The sequence below is a fragment of the Mytilus edulis genome, chromosome 14, assembly GCF_963676685.1.
Source record: "Mytilus edulis chromosome 14, xbMytEdul2.2, whole genome shotgun sequence".
Lineage (NCBI taxonomy): Eukaryota > Metazoa > Mollusca > Bivalvia > Mytilida > Mytilidae > Mytilus > Mytilus edulis.
The window spans coordinates 14465900-14484828 of NC_092357.1; the positions used below are offsets into that span (position 1 = coordinate 14465900).

Consider the following 18929-nt stretch of genomic DNA (forward strand, 5'->3'; position numbering starts at 1 on the left):
TCGGTATGAATCTAGACAAAAAAAGGAAAAGAAGACCATGATTTGGTCTTTATGACTTTTGATTCGAGCGTAACTGATGAGTCTTTCGTAGACCGAACGCTCGTCTGTCATACAAAGTGTTAGTTCTGTTATCGATAATGAATTTAATTGTACTAAAGAACCATTTGAAAGCCACGAGTAACATCTAAGTAAAAGGAAGTCGCTTACACACAACAGTCTATACATAATACTACACAAAAGACTAAGGACTGGCTAACACGAACGCAACACAATCATGACAATAAAGGACGTGGATTTAGGTACTTTGGACTGGTTCCGCTGGTCATTTAAAAGAAAAGAAAAAAAATATAATATGACATCTATAAACGAGAGGCAAAAGATACTACAGGAACATTCAAACTTATAGGTCGAAAAACAAACTGGCAACGACATTGCAAAACACGAGGAGGAGCATAATACAAACAACTGTACACAAAACCCAACATAGAAGACTAAAATAATAACTTATTTAATACTCCAAGGGTATTGACTTATTTCTGGACAGGTTGGTAATCCTAAATGAAATGCCAACACGATATAGATAGATGCAGTATGAGTGCCAATATGACAACTCTCACAATTCGTAAAAGTAAACCATTATAGTTCAAAGTACGGTCTTCAACACGCAGACTCTGCTTGATAAAGACATAACATAATATCTACATGTGCAACAACTACAATGTGTAGGCAACAATTACAGCTGTAACTGTCACGACTTTACTTAATCAGGGATATGAGTTTTATTTTACTGTTTTCGATTTGTTTCCTCTCTCTGATATAGTAGAGCGTTTGATTTTGTCAGTTTATATGTACTTCCTTTTGAATTTACGTTCGAGTTTGGTACAAAAAGGAATAAATATATCATGATGATTTGGTGGCTGCTCAGTATTCAGCCGAGTCTTTATATTTCATGTAGTATTTTGTAGACTCTCTCTTTGTTGTTTTTCGTATTTACAACGGCTTTGTTCGTATATCTGCGAATTATGAGTTTAAATATCAATGTTACAAATATAATGTGTAGGCAACAATTACAGTTGTAACTGTCACGACTTTACTTAATGATCGATATCTGTTCACTGTTTTCGATTTGTTTTCTTGGCTGATATAGTAGGGCGTTTGATTTGGTCAGGTAACATGGACCGCCTTTTTAAATTTTCGTTTGAGTTCGGTACAAACAGGAACGAATAAACCATTAGGACTTAGTAACTTAATAGAAAGTTAATAATATATACAGCCGAGTCTTCATATTTCTATGTAGTGTTTAATAGACTGTTTGTCTCTTTGTTGTTTTTGGTGGGTTTTTTTTTGCAATGGCGTTTTCAGTTTGCCTTCGACTTATGAGTGTAAAACCCTTTTCGTATCTTCCGCATCTTCAACATTGATACTTCTTTATCTTCTCTATTTACTTATGATTTTTTATCGGATGTATTCATTTCAGCTCTTTTTTTATCTGGTCAATACATGAAGTTCAATTCATTGACTTTACTGAATTTCTGCCTTGTATTTAGTCCAATTTTGCTTCCACTTTGTTTCGTACTCTCGCCGATACATTTAGTCTATTTCATTTAGGTTCCAACTGATATATCTGGAGAGTAAGCTGTCAAATGAACTTTTCCTGTGAATTCAAATGAAATATCAACTTAGTCCGATAGATATATACTTTAGGCTAATAAATATCCATACATCTTTTAACATGCAGTTGTAATTAACATTTGTTCTTATGACGTTTTGGATATCATATTATACACCGTTGGGATCTTCCTCGTTCATTATTTTAATTCTTTTGATTAAGTTTTTGGCCTTTTCAGTTATCACCTCTACGTGTACTAGGTTTTGGATTTTCACAAAGGCATTATCCAAATGCTGCAGAAAAATTGGTTCTGTTTACGTTCTTGCAAAGGTATAATCGCTATCCTTCTCATAGTTTTGTGTTTGCCATTACTCCTTTGTGTTATGATTATTTATATTTTAACTAGAAGAGTTCTCCGACAATCCAATGTCTTTTCATTACCAGAATTTTAAAGTTATCTCATTATAATACTTGATTCATTTATTTGATTCGAAAAAAATGAGCCTGGATTAAATCTTAAGTATTAAGTAACACTTGGTTTATTGTGTATATGAATTGCAATTTTACTATTTGTAAACTTGCAAGAGTGATGATTTAAAAAAAAATCTGCTTCACTCTTTTTGATTTTCGATTTCATATGTTTGAACCAATACTTGTATACAAAGTTTACAAAACTATGAATTGTTCAAAATAGTCAGGATTTCTGAAATCAGGAATCGATAGCCTCAGTTGGCAAAACTTTTAGAAATCTTGGATCATCAATGATCTTCAACTTTTGACTTTATTTGACTTTTTACATGTTTTGATTTTAGTGACAACAATGAGTGTTTTAAGACGAAACATGAAGCTGACGTGCTGAATTTATAAGCTTGGTATCTGATGAGTTTTCCAAATTATTCAATCTAAGCTGTTACTAGAAACAACTCTTAAAAAGTACTGCAGTTTCCTCATTTCACGTATATGTATTATACAATAGTGATTGGAAGTACTTAACTGATGGCTGAACAGTAGTTATTTCTTAGTCTCCGATTTGTTTGAATAAGAGAGGCAAAAGTTACCAGAGGGACATTTAAATTCATAAGTCGAAAATAAACTGACAACGTCATGGCTAAAAAGTTCAACATTCACACAATAGTACTCGAAATAAACATAGAAAACTAAAAACTTAGCAACACGAACGCCACCAAAACTTGAGGGCTGTCTGGTGACCCAGAAAGGTAAGCGTGCTCCACATGTGGCACCCGTCGTGTTGCTCATTTGAACATTTTTAAGAAGACGATGTGACCATGTACAATCGAGGTTAAAACAGAATGGTCAAAGAACATGCATAATAAATTATACAGAAACGTACGAATTTAATAACAAGAACCTCATTAAAGTCAGACAGTGAACTCGAGTACATCATTCCTAATTACTAACTCACGTCGGTCTATTCATGTTGAATATCGATGATTAGTGGGTTAAACATAATAAAACGAGTTGTATGTGCATAGTTTATTCAACAAATTTTACTAAATTACAATGCTACAGGTTATGAAAATTATGAAAATTTACTTTTTATATTTTGTGAAAAAGCTGAAAATTATCCACTAAACATAGAAAAACATTATATACACATCAAGTACAAGTATTCAGTTTAACCAATAATACTTAGTCTTTTGGTTTTGGGGGACAGGTGGGTTGGTCATAAGAATATTGATATTAACGCAAATCATAGTTTCCCATTGAAGTGGTGTCCAAATCTTTCTTAGAAAAGAAAAGTAAATATCTGGTATCTTTTATAGTCATTTAAATTTTTAAATTTTTAAATGAAATTCCCTTGAACATTATTTGAAGTGTTCAATTTTGTCACAATGCTGTTTGATATATCATATTCACTTATTTCCATTACACGAATTCCCCATATCCCCAAAATTGAATACAGGTAATTATAACAACGCCAGATAGGGAAGAAGTGTGATGATAAAACAGTAATGCTATCACAGTTTGACAATGTCATATGAACACAAATAAAAAATGTCAGCCTTGATTTTTGGAATGTCTGTACATTAATGGGACTTACATGTGATATGGAATGCTTTTATAATTGTACATAACCCGTGAAATTACAATATAGTCAATGCTCTATGTAAGAAAATATCCCTTAAGACAAAAGAGATTTTCAAAACAAGATTTCATATTATCGTGTTGTACGAGTATCATATAATGAAAACATGTCACATCTGCGCTTATCTAATCATGTATATGAAAATAAGATTATGTAGCTTGATTGGTAATTGTCATAGACAAAGGTAAAAAGAAATATTATAAATTCAGGCCGTCTAACAACATGCTACAAATGTACTGACTCACTCTACCTTAACTTTGACTTATAATGATAGCGGATCGGATCAGTTAGTAAATGCTGTTCATTTAATTCAAAAGTAATTAGTAAATCTCAAAATAAATGCTTTTAACAATAACGCTTGGATGAAGCTACTTTTAATGTACTTATTTCTCAAAACTATATTAGATTTATTAAAATTTCATACTTCCAAATAGATACGTTGACCTGATTGTGGTGTTGTCTCTGGATGATTTGTTATTATAAAGAAAATAGCTAATAAAACAAGACATATTCATTATCTTAAATGTAAAAACTAATTTGTAATAATACGAACAGCTGCAGACACACAATGAGTACGTTTTAGTACTCAAAAGGTACAATTAGATTTTAATAACCATCTCGGAACCTTTCAATAACGATCGCGGAACCTCACTCTGTGTTATAAAAGTTAAATTGTTAATATAAACAAATTGAGAGCACAAAAGAAGCATAAATGACATTTTCGAGCCCCCTCCCCACAAACATTGATAGAAAAAATATAAAAAGGGAATCTTTATATATAAAGCGCATGTCCAAGCTATAAACATTATTATTGACAAATCACACAAATTTGTGAAATGTATTGTCTATTATATCCATACCTATTTGGTATCACCCCCTCCCCTAAACAGTAATAACGATAAGTTCTGATGATTTCTTTTGCATCAATGTAAGTTTATAGATCATGGTTTAACTCTGTCTTTAATACTTAACGATTTCTTTTTCGTCATGTTATTATTCAAAATCAAAATCATGAACTAGTTATTCTTTTAACACTTTACTCCCTAATGTCTTAAATCTTATGTCATTAACAAACACAACACAAGAGATTTTGATTCAAGTCACAATTATTGCACATTTTAAATAGATTCATGTTGAAGGAGATAATTCAATTAAAGGCATAAATGTTCGAATGATAACTTGATTTGGTCCATTACATTTGTTTTTGATGATTTGAGAGCAATAATTGTTGAATAATTTAATGGCGTAAAACTTTAAATGTAATTTAAACACTATGCAATGGTTTTGTATTATATCACGGTTGTGCCTGAATCTTGTTATAAATACAGCAAATGAAATCGTATTAATGACGATATCTTAATTTTTGAATCCCATGCAACTAAAGAAAATAGAAATCGCTCCGAGCTTTTTGGATTTTGTCAGGACTAAATTGGTGATGTTTTAGCTTGCATGCTAAATTTTTAAATCCAATTAATAGAGGGACGTATACGTATCGACATTAAACGATTTTCAACATGAAAATACAACCTATGAGAAGCAAATTGGTATATTGCTGGTCGAGGCCGTAATCGGAGGGTCAATTAAGTATCAAAGACTTTACAAATGCTGGTTCTTTCATATATAACGTGGTCCGCTATTGTTTCCTCAAAACATTATGTCATATTCAGTAGATCAGCATTTATAATAAAATGTCCATTTGCTATCTACTGTGGTTTCGTTATCATTAGTTGGATACCAATTTTCGTAGGTTTCAAATGTTCAACGAATTATAAGATTTCTCTAGGTTTTGTATGCAAAGATTTGTAAAACAACGAAATCAAGTATCCACGAAAATGCAAGTTTTCCTCAATCCACGAAAATTGGTACACACGAAAAAAAACGAGAGATGAATGCAAGATTAATGTTAATGCTAATAGAAAAAGTTTTAATGATAAACTAGAACATTTGCATAATACATAAATAAGTAATAAATAAACTGTTTTCACTGGTTTTATACTATGACCTGGTGATAACCAATAAAGAACCAAAAAAAAAGGAATGATCACAGTTTAGTGCTTACTACAATGAGATATCTGATTTGTATAAAAATCATGATTTGTACAATATTTACATAACATTAATGCTAAATACAAGTTTAAAATATATTCACAAGTATAGACTAGACATACATCCTATGATAAGATGGAAAACAGTATGTTATATTTAAAAGCAATTCATTGTTGAACACATTTCAGACACTTTTTAATTCCTATGTAAATGTTAGTACCCATAAATAATTAACAACAACCCATCATGGTATTTTTTGAATCCCAAATTGATACAGGAGATCTTAAACAACTACTACGTTAAATAACGTGTTTAATAATATTACCCAGAATGCATCAGATTCTGAAATTGAAAATACTTGTCGCTAGATCGTTTTCAGAGAACACCATTAATGTCATGCTTTACAATGGCAAATACTATTGCTGAGTTAGTTACTAGTTAACACAGGCATACTAAAGCATACATAAAAAAAAAATATGTTCATTAATTCTTTAAAAGGTTCGACTAAACTTATGTGTTACAATGTCAAAGTACAGTTTATTTTAAACATGTTAGAATTAGTCTAATTTCAAATCACTTGTACAAGCTAGATTCGGTGAAACAATAAACAAATAACAAAATAGACAGTTTGCTAGTTCAAATTAAGCTATGTCTTAATAGAAAGACACACACTAATTTAATTAAAAAAATTAAATTTGAAGGAACAAAACCCGGCTATGTTATTTTCATTAATTTTTTTCCAAAACCATACATTTGCCCCAAAGTAAAATCTGATTAATCTTTATTAGAAGTATGAAGCGTCCTGGAATTCATTTTTATTTTGAATAATAAAAAACTGGTCAAAACCTCAAAAAACTTTTTCTCTTTTTTGAAATCATAGTACTATATCAGACCTTTTTTTCATATCATAAATTTGGATCAAAGAAATACAATTTTGTTTTTTTAACATTTTTATTTGCAATTGGAAGGTCAGAAATAATGTAGTTAATTGAAAATATCAATGAATAAATATATAGGCTACAGTAGTATACCGTTGTTCAGTAGTCATAATTCGATAATATATTATTTTACACAGGTTATCTGAAATTTAAAAGGTTGAATTTTGTAAAAAGATACTTAAAGGTATATATCTTTATGTTATTTAATCTATACCGATTCCTTTAAAATCAAATGGTTTGATGGATATTTACAAATATGACTCAATGCTATAGCATGCTATATCGTGGCGTTTGCCTCATGATGAATTATGCTTTATTGTGGCGACTGGTGATAACTAATTTGACAATCATATCATTATTTGGCAAACATATTACGTTTTTGGCAGATAATTAGAAATTCCAAATGTAAATATAATGAGTTATGAAAGTTATCTTTTCATTTTGAACAAGAAAGATTCATTATGAGGTTAACAAGATGAAATATAACAACTGTTTGCTGCAACATGTCGTTATTTTAGAAAAATCATAAACTTAATCAATGCAAAAAGTAAAAGAATACTAGTTTTTAAGCTCAAATTGCAGTTGGGAAAGTGAATATATACTACTGTGTATATGTATTGAAAAAAATATATAAATAGATTTTTTTTCCGAATATTTTGAGGTTATAAAAAAAGTACATCTTTCAGGTTTTATACTATGATATTCTATGTAAAAAGGCGTCAGAATGATGCTAATGATTTTGAAGGTTAGCACTATTACATTATTTGCTATTTCCGCCCATCATGTTCATAAATGAATGATAAAAAGATGAGAATACATTAAATTTGAACAAGATATCGTAGTAATAAATGGTATATCTTTAGACTGTATATGTACTATGTTAAATTGTGCCATCTACAAATAGGTACTTATTCAGAAGAAATTATAAAGTTCCATTTTGCATTGAATTTAATGCCAAAACCCCTTAAATTCTCTAGTCTGGTTTTGTTCGATGCACATTGTGAAGTTAAGATATGAATTTTTATGTCTGGGTTTTGATTTGAATATGTTTTTGTGATGAATATGTCAAAATAATATGCGTTATATAAAAACATTTTATGATTTTGAATTTTGCATATGAATTGCTCCATTGCAATAATCATTGTTTTATATATAAATATGTATAGTTCTAACAAAATTTGACTTTGCTACATAGTTGTCAGAAAACAAGGCACATTGAATGGAAAAAATACAATGATATGCCATATCTGATTATGAGGTTTACATTCACATAACGATTACATTTTTTTAAGCGATCGTAAAAGAGTTTCTTTTATCTATTAATGATTGAATGATTAGTTTGACACATAGTAACTCACAGTAGAAACATGTTATAGTTACTCACAGTAGAAATATGTTATAGTTACTCACAGTAGAAACATGTTTTCTTGTTCATTATTGTTTTATCAACCTTTTTTTATTTTCCTTATTTTAAAGCAGCGCTTCTAAGTAAATTGTGTTTAATATTATTCATTTGGTGCTCAAAATTATCATGAATTGGAATTTTTGAGATGGTATTTTTTTTTTTAAATTTAAGTTTATTAGAGAAAATATAAAAATGTACTTTCAACGGTACAAATTAAACCACGATCTATCATTTCCATCCAATTTTACATTCTTCAAATACATAATACAAACATATATAATTCTAAAAACTACCAATAATCTATCCGATGGTTACTATTTACATTTTACAATTGAAATGTACATTTACTTAACATAATAAAATATGAAAACACAACTGCAAAATAAGTATTTGCATAATATGCAATTTCCATCATCAATTCCATAATTATCTAACAACAAACAGCTGTCACGTGACTTGTCTCTTGAAATACAGTAGCACCGTTGGTTGGAAATAACGAAACAATTTCCAGAAATGTGTATACATCACCTTCCACATTCTTTGAGGGTCTGAAAAGGTTTTTTTTTTATCTTATCGTTAATTTTTCTGCAAAATTTTATTTGCTTGATCTATTTTTTCAATTATTTTCTGTTCTTTATATTCAAGTATTTTTTTGTTCTGTATTCTCTAATCCCCTTCCAGACCCTCTGATATTACTGTCATTCTTCGCTTAATTGGACGGTGATTCTTATTATTATGAAACATGCATTTATGTAATGATTAAGAGAAATGCAATGTTCAAAACACTGTTCTTCAGAGACTCGGAGTCTGTGTCTGCGCTAATTGTTTAAACCTCGGTTTCGAAAGATGATTGGCTGATATCACCATTCGGAAGGTTGAGATCATCTGATAGTAAAATATCGGAAACTCTCTGACCTTGTGTACCTTCTCCATCATCAAATGCATAATACTGGATTTTAACAAGTTTCAGTAGTTTTTGTGCGGTTAGTCAGACATTACTATTGTCATCGCTGACCTGATTAGCATGTTTAAATAATGGTTTGTTTCTATAATGGTTCCATAGGTGTAAAACTATTTCTGACACTAAAACATCATTAGCGTTTTTACCTACAAGTCTCAAAACAAAAATGCCATCTTGTCGCAAATACTGCTCAGCGAATTTGACGGCCATTTTCTTGTCTAATTCTGATTTGTAACATTCATTAATCCTGAGAAATTTTTTCAAATAACGAATTCGGTGTTGTCTAAATATCATAGTATAACACCATACTAAGAAATTCGCCGAACTTAAAATAGACACAAATACAAGCCAAAACCAGATAAATATAAAAATCTTCTCATTAAAAAGATTTATTGGTAGTACACATTGTACAGTGTACTGTTGGAGTGTAGCGAGTTTACGAATTTTAAAATCACATAGTGTCACCCTTGGGAACCTTGCTGATTCGTCCCATTCTTCACCACTGGCCAGATGGCTTAATACTTCAAGTCCATATGCGTTGTAATTTGTCCCTAGAAATTCATTTAAAATGAATAACTGTCCAATAGCATTCGACATGTATAGTAATTTAATAAACATATATATGGTGACAAGATAATTTCCATAACGTTTTCCACATACTATACAACAGTATTTTGAAATAGTTTGACGCAAGCGTATAAAACATCCGGATCTATATTCACGTGCATTTTCCAACCATCTGTCCATGTAACGTACTATGTGTTTTATAGTTCGTTCCCTATCATCTGGAGAAATATACTGTGTTTCCGCTGCAAGTGTGACTATTTTATCCAAATTGACACCAGCCGACGCTGTTAAAATTCTCCACATAATACATGGGACCTTAAACAACAAGGCTTGGAATAACAAGATCATCGGAACCCACTGGTAGTATGTAATCTCGCTTTCATATCTCGCGTGATTGTACTTCGGAATATCTTTGTCAATATGGACGTAGTATGTATTGGATATCCAACATACATTGTTAGTGTAGTCAACCATAGACTCCTTGAATTCAGCCGGACACCAGCAGTGGATTGGCTCGCCCACATACTGCTTCGTACTAACAACAATGGTAAAAATGATGAAAATTATAGTCGTGTATAAATGATTTAACCTATCGATCCAGTCGTCATCGTAACGACCTTTTAACCTTGCATATGTGGCGAAGCTTCCGAGGACACTGTCAAGCCTAAAAAGATAAAAGAAAATGAAAAATTAATAAAATTGACTCTGAAATAGTTTAATGCAAATACTGGTATAACAAGTCGTGAAAGAAAGTACGTTTGAGTAAAGAGAAAATTCATATGCTATACTGGATATCTGCTTCACAGATATACATGTATTTTCAGTGGAGGTAGGGTAGCATGATACATACAGTCTCTAGGTATATGTGCATCCATGCGTGGAGCTTCGTATTGTACAGTAACTATAAGACATAATAACCTTCTCATGAAGTTCGATGATTACATTTTTTTTTTAAACAGCAAAACAAAAACAAAAAACAAAACACAACGAATATGTGTAGACTTATGCTATATATTATATTTATACATGATATATGCCAACATTTACAACGATCGGGTGAACAAGAATACTTAGAGCTAACACAATTCTTTTCTTTTTGCGTATTCGATGGATAATTAACTCAAAATAATACCAGCCTAGTTCATGGAGATTGCTGGTGATATCCTGCATGCCAGATAGAAGATACATTACATTATTTAACAGACTGTGAATCTCCATCCTACTACAATTGGCGTTTTTAACATTTCAGATTCGAGCGTAGCTGACGAGTCGTTCAAAGACGAAACGCGCGTCTTGCGTACAACATTTTAATCGTTGTGTATATGATGCTTTTATCTTATAATACGTCAGCAATGATGTGCAATGCACTATGTATGAAATTAAAAGCTTATTAATCATTTAACAATGAACAAAAGGTTTGATATGCAATTTGAATGCTCAGAACCACAACTTTTAGTAGTTGTTTTTATTGTCGGTAGACAAGTAATAAAGTAATAGTGTTATTACATTTCAATGCTAATGAACAAAAAAGTACAGAATATGAAACGAGATCAATTTCCGTGCACTGAAACAACATCCTCTGTTAATGTCATGCGCAGCAATAGACATGCAAATTTAGTTAAATGAAAGACATCAGGTAATGAACCAGAGGAAGCATTATTCTTGTTGATGAAAATTTAATATGGCGTTAACATGCATCGCATGTCCAGGGTGATTAAAATGTTTAATACTGCTATATTATAAGACATATCAATAAACACTTCCATGATCTAGACCAGTTATGATGGCGGGATACAGTTGCGTCATCTAAAGTTGATGTTTAGGTAACTGTAAAACATGTTAATTAATTAATTATTTATTGTTGAACAACTAATGAACTTTTAATACAATGAGACTTTTTTTTAATCTCTGGTTAACCAGTATGGAGTGTGCAAACTAGTTATGTTGGTGTTTGAGGTGAACAGCAGGAGATCATATACAAAATATCATTTTTGCATGATAGAAATCAATTTTCTATTGACAATTAATGTTATCATATTTTGACAGGTAAAAGTTATTGTATGATTCAATAACATGGTATGACTAACCTACTGAGTCTGGAAAAAATATCATTTATCGGTTATTCAAAGTTGGATATCAAAAAGGGTTTCTGGCAATGTTACAGCTACCTCTAATATCTTGTGTTTACAATTGTAAATTATTGGTTTGATTTTAAATAGACCATAGAAAATTGAAAACTGTGTCTTGAACGTAGAGTACAAACTCTAATAGCCAATATATTCACATGTAAGGGCCTGTAGAACATATATAGCATGCATACCAAGTATAAATCTCAATGTTTATATCTTTGTCATGCGTTTAGTCAACAAAAAATAAATATTAGAAATGTATTTTTATATTAACAATTACTGTTAAAGAAATGTTTAAGGAAGTCCTTTTCTCTTTCCATATCTATTGTCGTGCTACTCAATATATAACAAATCAGAATTGGTTTGTAGTTTTGTAAGGTCTTTCCCTTGTTGCATCTAAAGCGTCAATTCTCCTTATTGTGCCCCATTTTATATAAAACATGTTTGAATAGCAATTTTTGCCACAATGAAAAGAAATCCATTGAGATCAATAAAAGAGAATATTAGATAAAGAGTTAGCAAACATTATTGTCAATTTCTATTATTAATACCTAAATTCCAAATACTATTTGTGTTTGCTAAATATTGGTCTATTGTTTTGACGAGTGATTTATTACTAGTTGTATACTATTGATACACAATCTAAAATTCTATAGAAAAATACTCCATGAATGTCAAAATTTAAATTTGCAATAAGAATGTTTTGATTTGATACGGGGATCTTCAATTACAATGGAAATAATGACTTCGGTAAACATCGTCAAGAATCGCTAAACATCGGTTTACAATACTTGTACAAAATCCTATTATAGTTTTATTCAGCTTCAATTATTTTTGTTATTTCTAAATTTTTGCAAAATCATGATTTTTATAACTTGCAATTAACCCACATGTTTTTATTTATTCAAGTTATCTAATGTAATTTAGAAATCGTCAATCATAGCATCTGCAGATTCAACAAAGATAAGAGTTATTGAACTGAAAAAAGTTAATAGAAAATAGTGTTAGATTATTCTAATAATGTATTGCCATGAATGTTACATGATGTATATATTGTTTTTTTCTCTATTTAATACGTTTGTTTAAATATGTTAGTTAAATGTGCACTTATCAAATGTATGTATTACATTTATTCTTTCAATCAGTGACATTTTTCTAATGAAAACGGTATCATGGTAGTTAGTTATCAAAGGTACCAGGATTATAATTTAGTATGCCAGACGCAAGTTTCGTCTACATAAGACTCGCCAGTGACGCTCATATCAAAAATGGGATATACGTCAACAATGAGAAAACAAACCAGACAAAAACAATCACGTGATCAGTTATCAAAAGTACCGGGCTTATTATTTGATACACCAGACGCTCTTATCGTCGATACAAGACTCATCAGTTACGCTCAGAATATAACTAGTTAGAAAGCCAAACAAATATAACGTTGAAGAGCATTGAGGAACCACAATTCCAAAAGTTGTCACGTGTATACATCATTATATGTAAATATATTAACAAATGAATAAAATGTATTAAAAGCAGAATATTACATATCTACCATAAACACAAAGCACCCGTATCCCGCATAAAAAAGTGAAGGTAATCTTGGTTGCTCGGAACGGTAAGCAGATCTTGCTTCACGTGTGCCACCCGTCGTTTTACTCAAACAGGCTTATACTAATGCAACAGGTAGTTCTAACACATTTGTAAAACAAATCTCTCTCATTAGACTATTTCCATCATAAGCAGAATATTGTACTTTTCAGAACAAATATCTGTATTTTTTCGGCTGATGTTTTAAAGATAAGCAAATATTCAGATACAATTGAACTAATAACTGAGTAAAGATCTAATACGATCTGTAAACATCAGTGAACAAATTTGTGTTTAAAAAGTAAAAAAACAACAACAAAAAACGATCGGCTATTCATAAGGGAAAGTCCGTAATCAAAAGGCAAAATCAAAAGCTCAAACACATCAAACAAATTGATAATAAACAACTGTCATATTCTTGACTTGGTACAGACATATTTTTTTATGTAGAAAATAGTAGATTTAACCTGGTTTTAAAGATTTATACTAAACTTCTGTTCCAACTTACGGACTAATGCTTACATGAAAACACAATGTCCTTACTTTGACCTATCTTGAGACTCGAGACAAGACACATCCGTGATAATAATTTACACCCTGTCTTCTCCGTTTGTTTAAAAGCATATAAAGCTGTCAATTAGCTTTCTTCACATCTTTATACTCCTGTGTCTGTAACAAATTGTTTCCGTCACACAAAGTTGGTTCATTAACCAAATGAGGGAGACTTTTTTTCTTGTCTGCACTCATATTTATTTTATTGTCTTCGAACAATGATACTAGCAAATAGATAATTTAATAAAAGTGACCGATTGAATCAATGACCCGAATGCAATGGCAAATATCTATCAATTTGAAAGATTGTAACACCTAACAGCAAATAAGGTATCCATGCTCACATTATGACAAGGTTCAGAAATTATAATAATAATACACCAGTTTTTCTTCTAATGAATAGATTTCTGGACATTGTCCAACATTCAGAATCAGTTAAAATACAGATTTAGACATGTTAAAACAGACATAACTTGAAGCGGTACACATTAGAGGCAACAGTAGTTCTTCGAAGTTTAAATTTCATACATCCATCTGGAGCAGGAACTTCTTACCCTTCCAGAACTCTTGGGATTACCCCTGGCTTTAGGTCGGATTCGTGTTGCTCAGTCTTTAGTTTTTCATTGTTGTTTTTTTTAATATTATTTGTCTGTTTGTCGTTTTTCGTTATTTTGCCAGTTATTATCAAATTTTGTTTCGACTTTTGAGTTAAAAAAATCCCAAGGATATCTTCCAATAATAAAATAATGATACAAAATAAAAGAGGACATCACATGAGCTCCGATGATTTGAACCAAATGAATGTTTTTTCAGCTTGTAACGTCACATTTTTCATTAAATAAAAAAAAAAGAATTACAAAATGTAATCGGTAAATAATCTTTTACTAAATCCTATGGTTAACATCATATAAAAATTGTTTCAATAAATATTTAATCAATACTTTTCACTTTTGACATTGATTTTGAATAAGAGAAAACAGTTTTTAACTCCATTTAAAGACATATTTTTTTTTTATCAAAAGCGAAACATAAAGGAAACACGAAACAATTAGAAATAAGTGCTCCAAATCAAACAGATTAATATATTGTGTATCGATTGTAAAAAAAAAAAAAAACAACCATGTTACAAATTCAATCTGGGAAATGGGGAAATAACTTGAAAACAAGCTTCTTAATAACAAAATAAGTGTGGTCCATCATCCAGAATTTCTCATAAGTCATTTGTAGAATTATCTATCAACTGTAAACTATGTTTTGAAATCCGACTATCCAGAAATTATTTTAATAGCACATCTACATTAAAAATAGTATACCTTATAAATTCTTAATTCAAATAATTTTATTTTTATATATTTTAATAGGATATAAAAATCAATTCAACGATCTTTGTTCATCGCATGAAAGATATACTTTCAACAAGAAACATCAACTGACGATCAGTATTACAATTCATGAATATTTGATTTAAAATGGGATGGTTAATGATGCAAGTTTTAAATGCGTATGCACTTTACTCACAAAAGTACCAAAGACGAGTTTTTTTTCAATTTTTTCAATTTTATATGTCAGCATTATTTTATTTTGGAATTTTGAATTTTTCAATCAATTGATGGATAATGTTAGAACAACGCAACGACGTTAGGAGACATATGACCGAAAAAGACCTAGGTAGAAAAATATGTACGACAAAACTAATTATTATTTTTAAATCGACTGCAATAAGTATATGTTTACTAACAAAAGCAACATATATTGATTAAATGAGACATATGACCAATTTCTTACAAGACGTTGAGAATATCAAGCCATAGTTTGAACTATATTGTCTTAATTGTCAGTGTCGTACCACTTGAAGTAAGAATGCAATACCTTTGAGTTATTTACATACATTTGTTGCGTCATTATTATCGATTCCAGATATCAGTCATACTGTCTCTGTATTTTACACAATTGTTTTATTTTCTTTTTAATTCCAAGGCTTAAAGGCCACACAAATAATTTCAGTTTTTTCTCTAGTTCTTCTTAACAATTAAATTTGCACCTTCCTAAAATTGTCAACGTTTTAAATGATTTGTAGTTTGATATAGGACAGGTGTCACAGTCAAATTTTCCACTGCATATTAAAGGTAAATTAATAAGGCAAATGTATTTATTAACATATCATTGCATTTTTCCCTCTCAGATTGTACTAATAAAATGTTTTTCGATACTTGATTGAAATATACGAGTTATGATTATTTTTAATTAAACTTGTCTCTTTCATTTTAAAAACTTTAGAAAAATATACATATATTTGGCAAAATGCTGAACATATATTCTATGTTTTAACAAAAGAGTCAGAAAAAAAAACAATTGGTTGATCCATTTATGTTATGTCAGTCATATTTTCCCGCATGAACACATCGCTTTTTTGTGGTAATACAAATCTAGCATTTGTATTATCAGGAACTGATACCCATTTTTCAAGTTTGTTTAATTTTAAAAAATAAATATACGGAGCACCATTGATACCCAATGGAATTACAAACTATAGTGATCTTTTAATCTTATAGTATACACCATTCACTCTTTATTGATAATGCCAGTTCCGCCAAAATAAATAAATTGTAAGTTTTAATCAACCAGTATCATTGAACAAAAAATAATATCAGATTATAAAAAAAACTTCATTTTCACAAGGCGTATCAAAATGACACACGAACTTTGCCAAAATATGTAACCATATCGTTGGATTCATTTTTTTCGCATGACAGATCAGGTGAGAATCAAAGTACCATCAAAATCTACGTATTCATTTGGTATGGCCTTTTAATTGAATTTCAGATCTATAATTGAAATATGAAAAAGACAATCAAAATAATTAGATTCTTGAGAATGATCATGTGTTTTGATAGAAAGCGTGTCATGTTACGTTTGAATTGATTTGTATGAAAATTTCTGTTTTTATAATGAAATAAACAAGAGGTTGTTGAAAGAAAATTGATTCGATTTCGTTTTTTTCAAGTAAGAAAGACGCCAAGAAAATGCATGCATAGGGAATTAAGCAATAATGTAAAATTATAAAAATCTATATTGCTAAAACTAACATTTTTGTTTTGTTTCAAACTTTGTATACTTTTCTAGTCGGGTATAATAAAGAGGAAACATCACTTTATTAATTACATGCGTTTGTAGCGCTTTCTATCTTCATAAGTAAAGCTCAAAGATAAGCATTTTAAAGCAACAGATGTATAAAAACCAAAAGATTGAAGGTCTTTATGACCAAAAAAGGACTTTAAAAAATATTACTAAATACGATCTAACTACAACTTTCCCTGAATTGAAATCTTAACTATCTTTTTGTAATTTGTAAAAGGAAAATGTTATATATGTTTCATTTAATTCATGTAAATAACGTTTTTCTAAAAAAAAATGTTCGTGTTAGGAGACAAAACATGAAAAAATATTGTTCTTGCGCTCTATTTGTTAGGAAAGACTGGTACTTTGCCACCTGATTGTTAACTAGATAATTGAATTTCAGGAAGAAATTAAAAAGGCATAAAAAAACAAATCTTATACAGATTAAGCAGTTACAAGCATAATAAATAATTCAGTTTTCTCTATCGACTATCGCTTGTGGTAAATAATATAGACACAGAATAAGCGATTCATTTGAAACATTATTATTCCCTGTTAAATCTTTTAAATGTTGACTCATGACCATTTACCCCATCATCCCTGTTCCGGATTAATAACGACCTCACATTAAAATCAGCCATAGGCAGTGATATAGTAAAGACTGAATTTTAAAATCAATGAAATATCTATAGTAAGTAGCTGGTAGATAGATGTAGGCCCAGATAAAATTGCTATTTTTGTATGCACATACAAAAGTATTTTACTACTTTCTAATATTAATTTGACCACTGGGAATTAAACAATGATGTTTATAAAAGGCAAAAGTGATATATAACTTTTGTAGTAATTAGTTAAATGAGTCCCTGAAGTACAGGTCGCTCTACCATTCTTTCTAGATGAATAATTTAGAAGGTTTTCTTAATGGATGAGTACTATCGTGTTAATATACCCAGATACCGTTTATGTAGTGAAATCAATACCATGAATGAACACGTTCTTCTATATATATACGGTATAATTAAATCTCCCTTCAGTGGTCAAGCTTACTTTGTTGGGATTAGTATTTTCTGAACAAACGCAAAAGGTTTAAGACTCTAAGCTTATTTTGTTGGGATTAGTATTTTGTTAACAAAAGCAAAAGGTTAAAAGAAACTAAGCGAGATCAAACACTATTTTGTTTGAAAGAAAACAGGAAATAAAAACCAAATGTTAAACTCAAGTTTTATATGTATACCATTATTTGCTATTTGATAAGGGACTCTCCTTTTTGAATTTTTCCTCGGAGTTCACGATTTTTGTGATTTTACTTTTTTATATGTAGTAGTGTGTAAAAAGTAAAATAACAAAAATACCGAACTCCGAAGACAATTATAAACGGAAAGTCCTTAAGCAAATGGCAAAATCAAAAGCTTAAATATATCAAACGAATGAATTACAACTGTCATATTCATGAGTTTTTTTTATGCAGAAAACGGTGGATTAAATCTTGTTTTTTTAGCTACCTAAATTTCTCTCTGTCATGTCGTTTAAGTCTAGATTGCATACAGTGGATGTATCTTTTCGTTCAGTTTTTCGTTAAAATTTACCACTCACTTTTTGCGTGTATTTAAGAGGGTGTCCATAGAAAAACCAGGCAGTGGATGGCACATGACATATTTTGTTTTCAAAATTTTTTCATCTATTTCATATCACAAATTCATTCTTTTAACTGCAACATATAAACAGAAAAAAAAATACATAGAAAGCACTGAAAATTCATTGAAAAGGGGAGATAACACTTCATTTTGTACAAAATTTTGTTGTATTGTTAATGAACTTTAAAATCATTTTCTGAGCCATCCACTGTTGATTCAAAAATATCTTTGACATATATATCCTTTGTATGATATAAACATTGCATTGGAACCAAAA

At 30.2% G+C, this 18929-nt stretch overlaps 1 protein-coding gene across 3 annotated transcripts in view; it reads right to left on the reverse strand.

The window, feature by feature from the left end:
* Nucleotides 1–3088: 3088 nt before the first annotated feature.
* Nucleotides 3089–18929, reverse strand: part of LOC139503897 (innexin unc-9-like) — a 107749-nt gene continuing 91908 nt past the window's right edge. For 2 of the 3 annotated variants that reach the window (XM_071293895.1, XM_071293896.1), the window contains exon 2: nucleotides 6501–10297. In XM_071293895.1, the coding sequence (XP_071149996.1) occupies nucleotides 9094–10297 (1204 nt within the window). In that variant the 3' untranslated portion in view covers nucleotides 6501–9093. Of the gene's footprint in view, nucleotides 10298–18929 lie in introns of all 3 variants that reach the window. The other variant, XM_071293897.1, reaches the window with a different exon arrangement.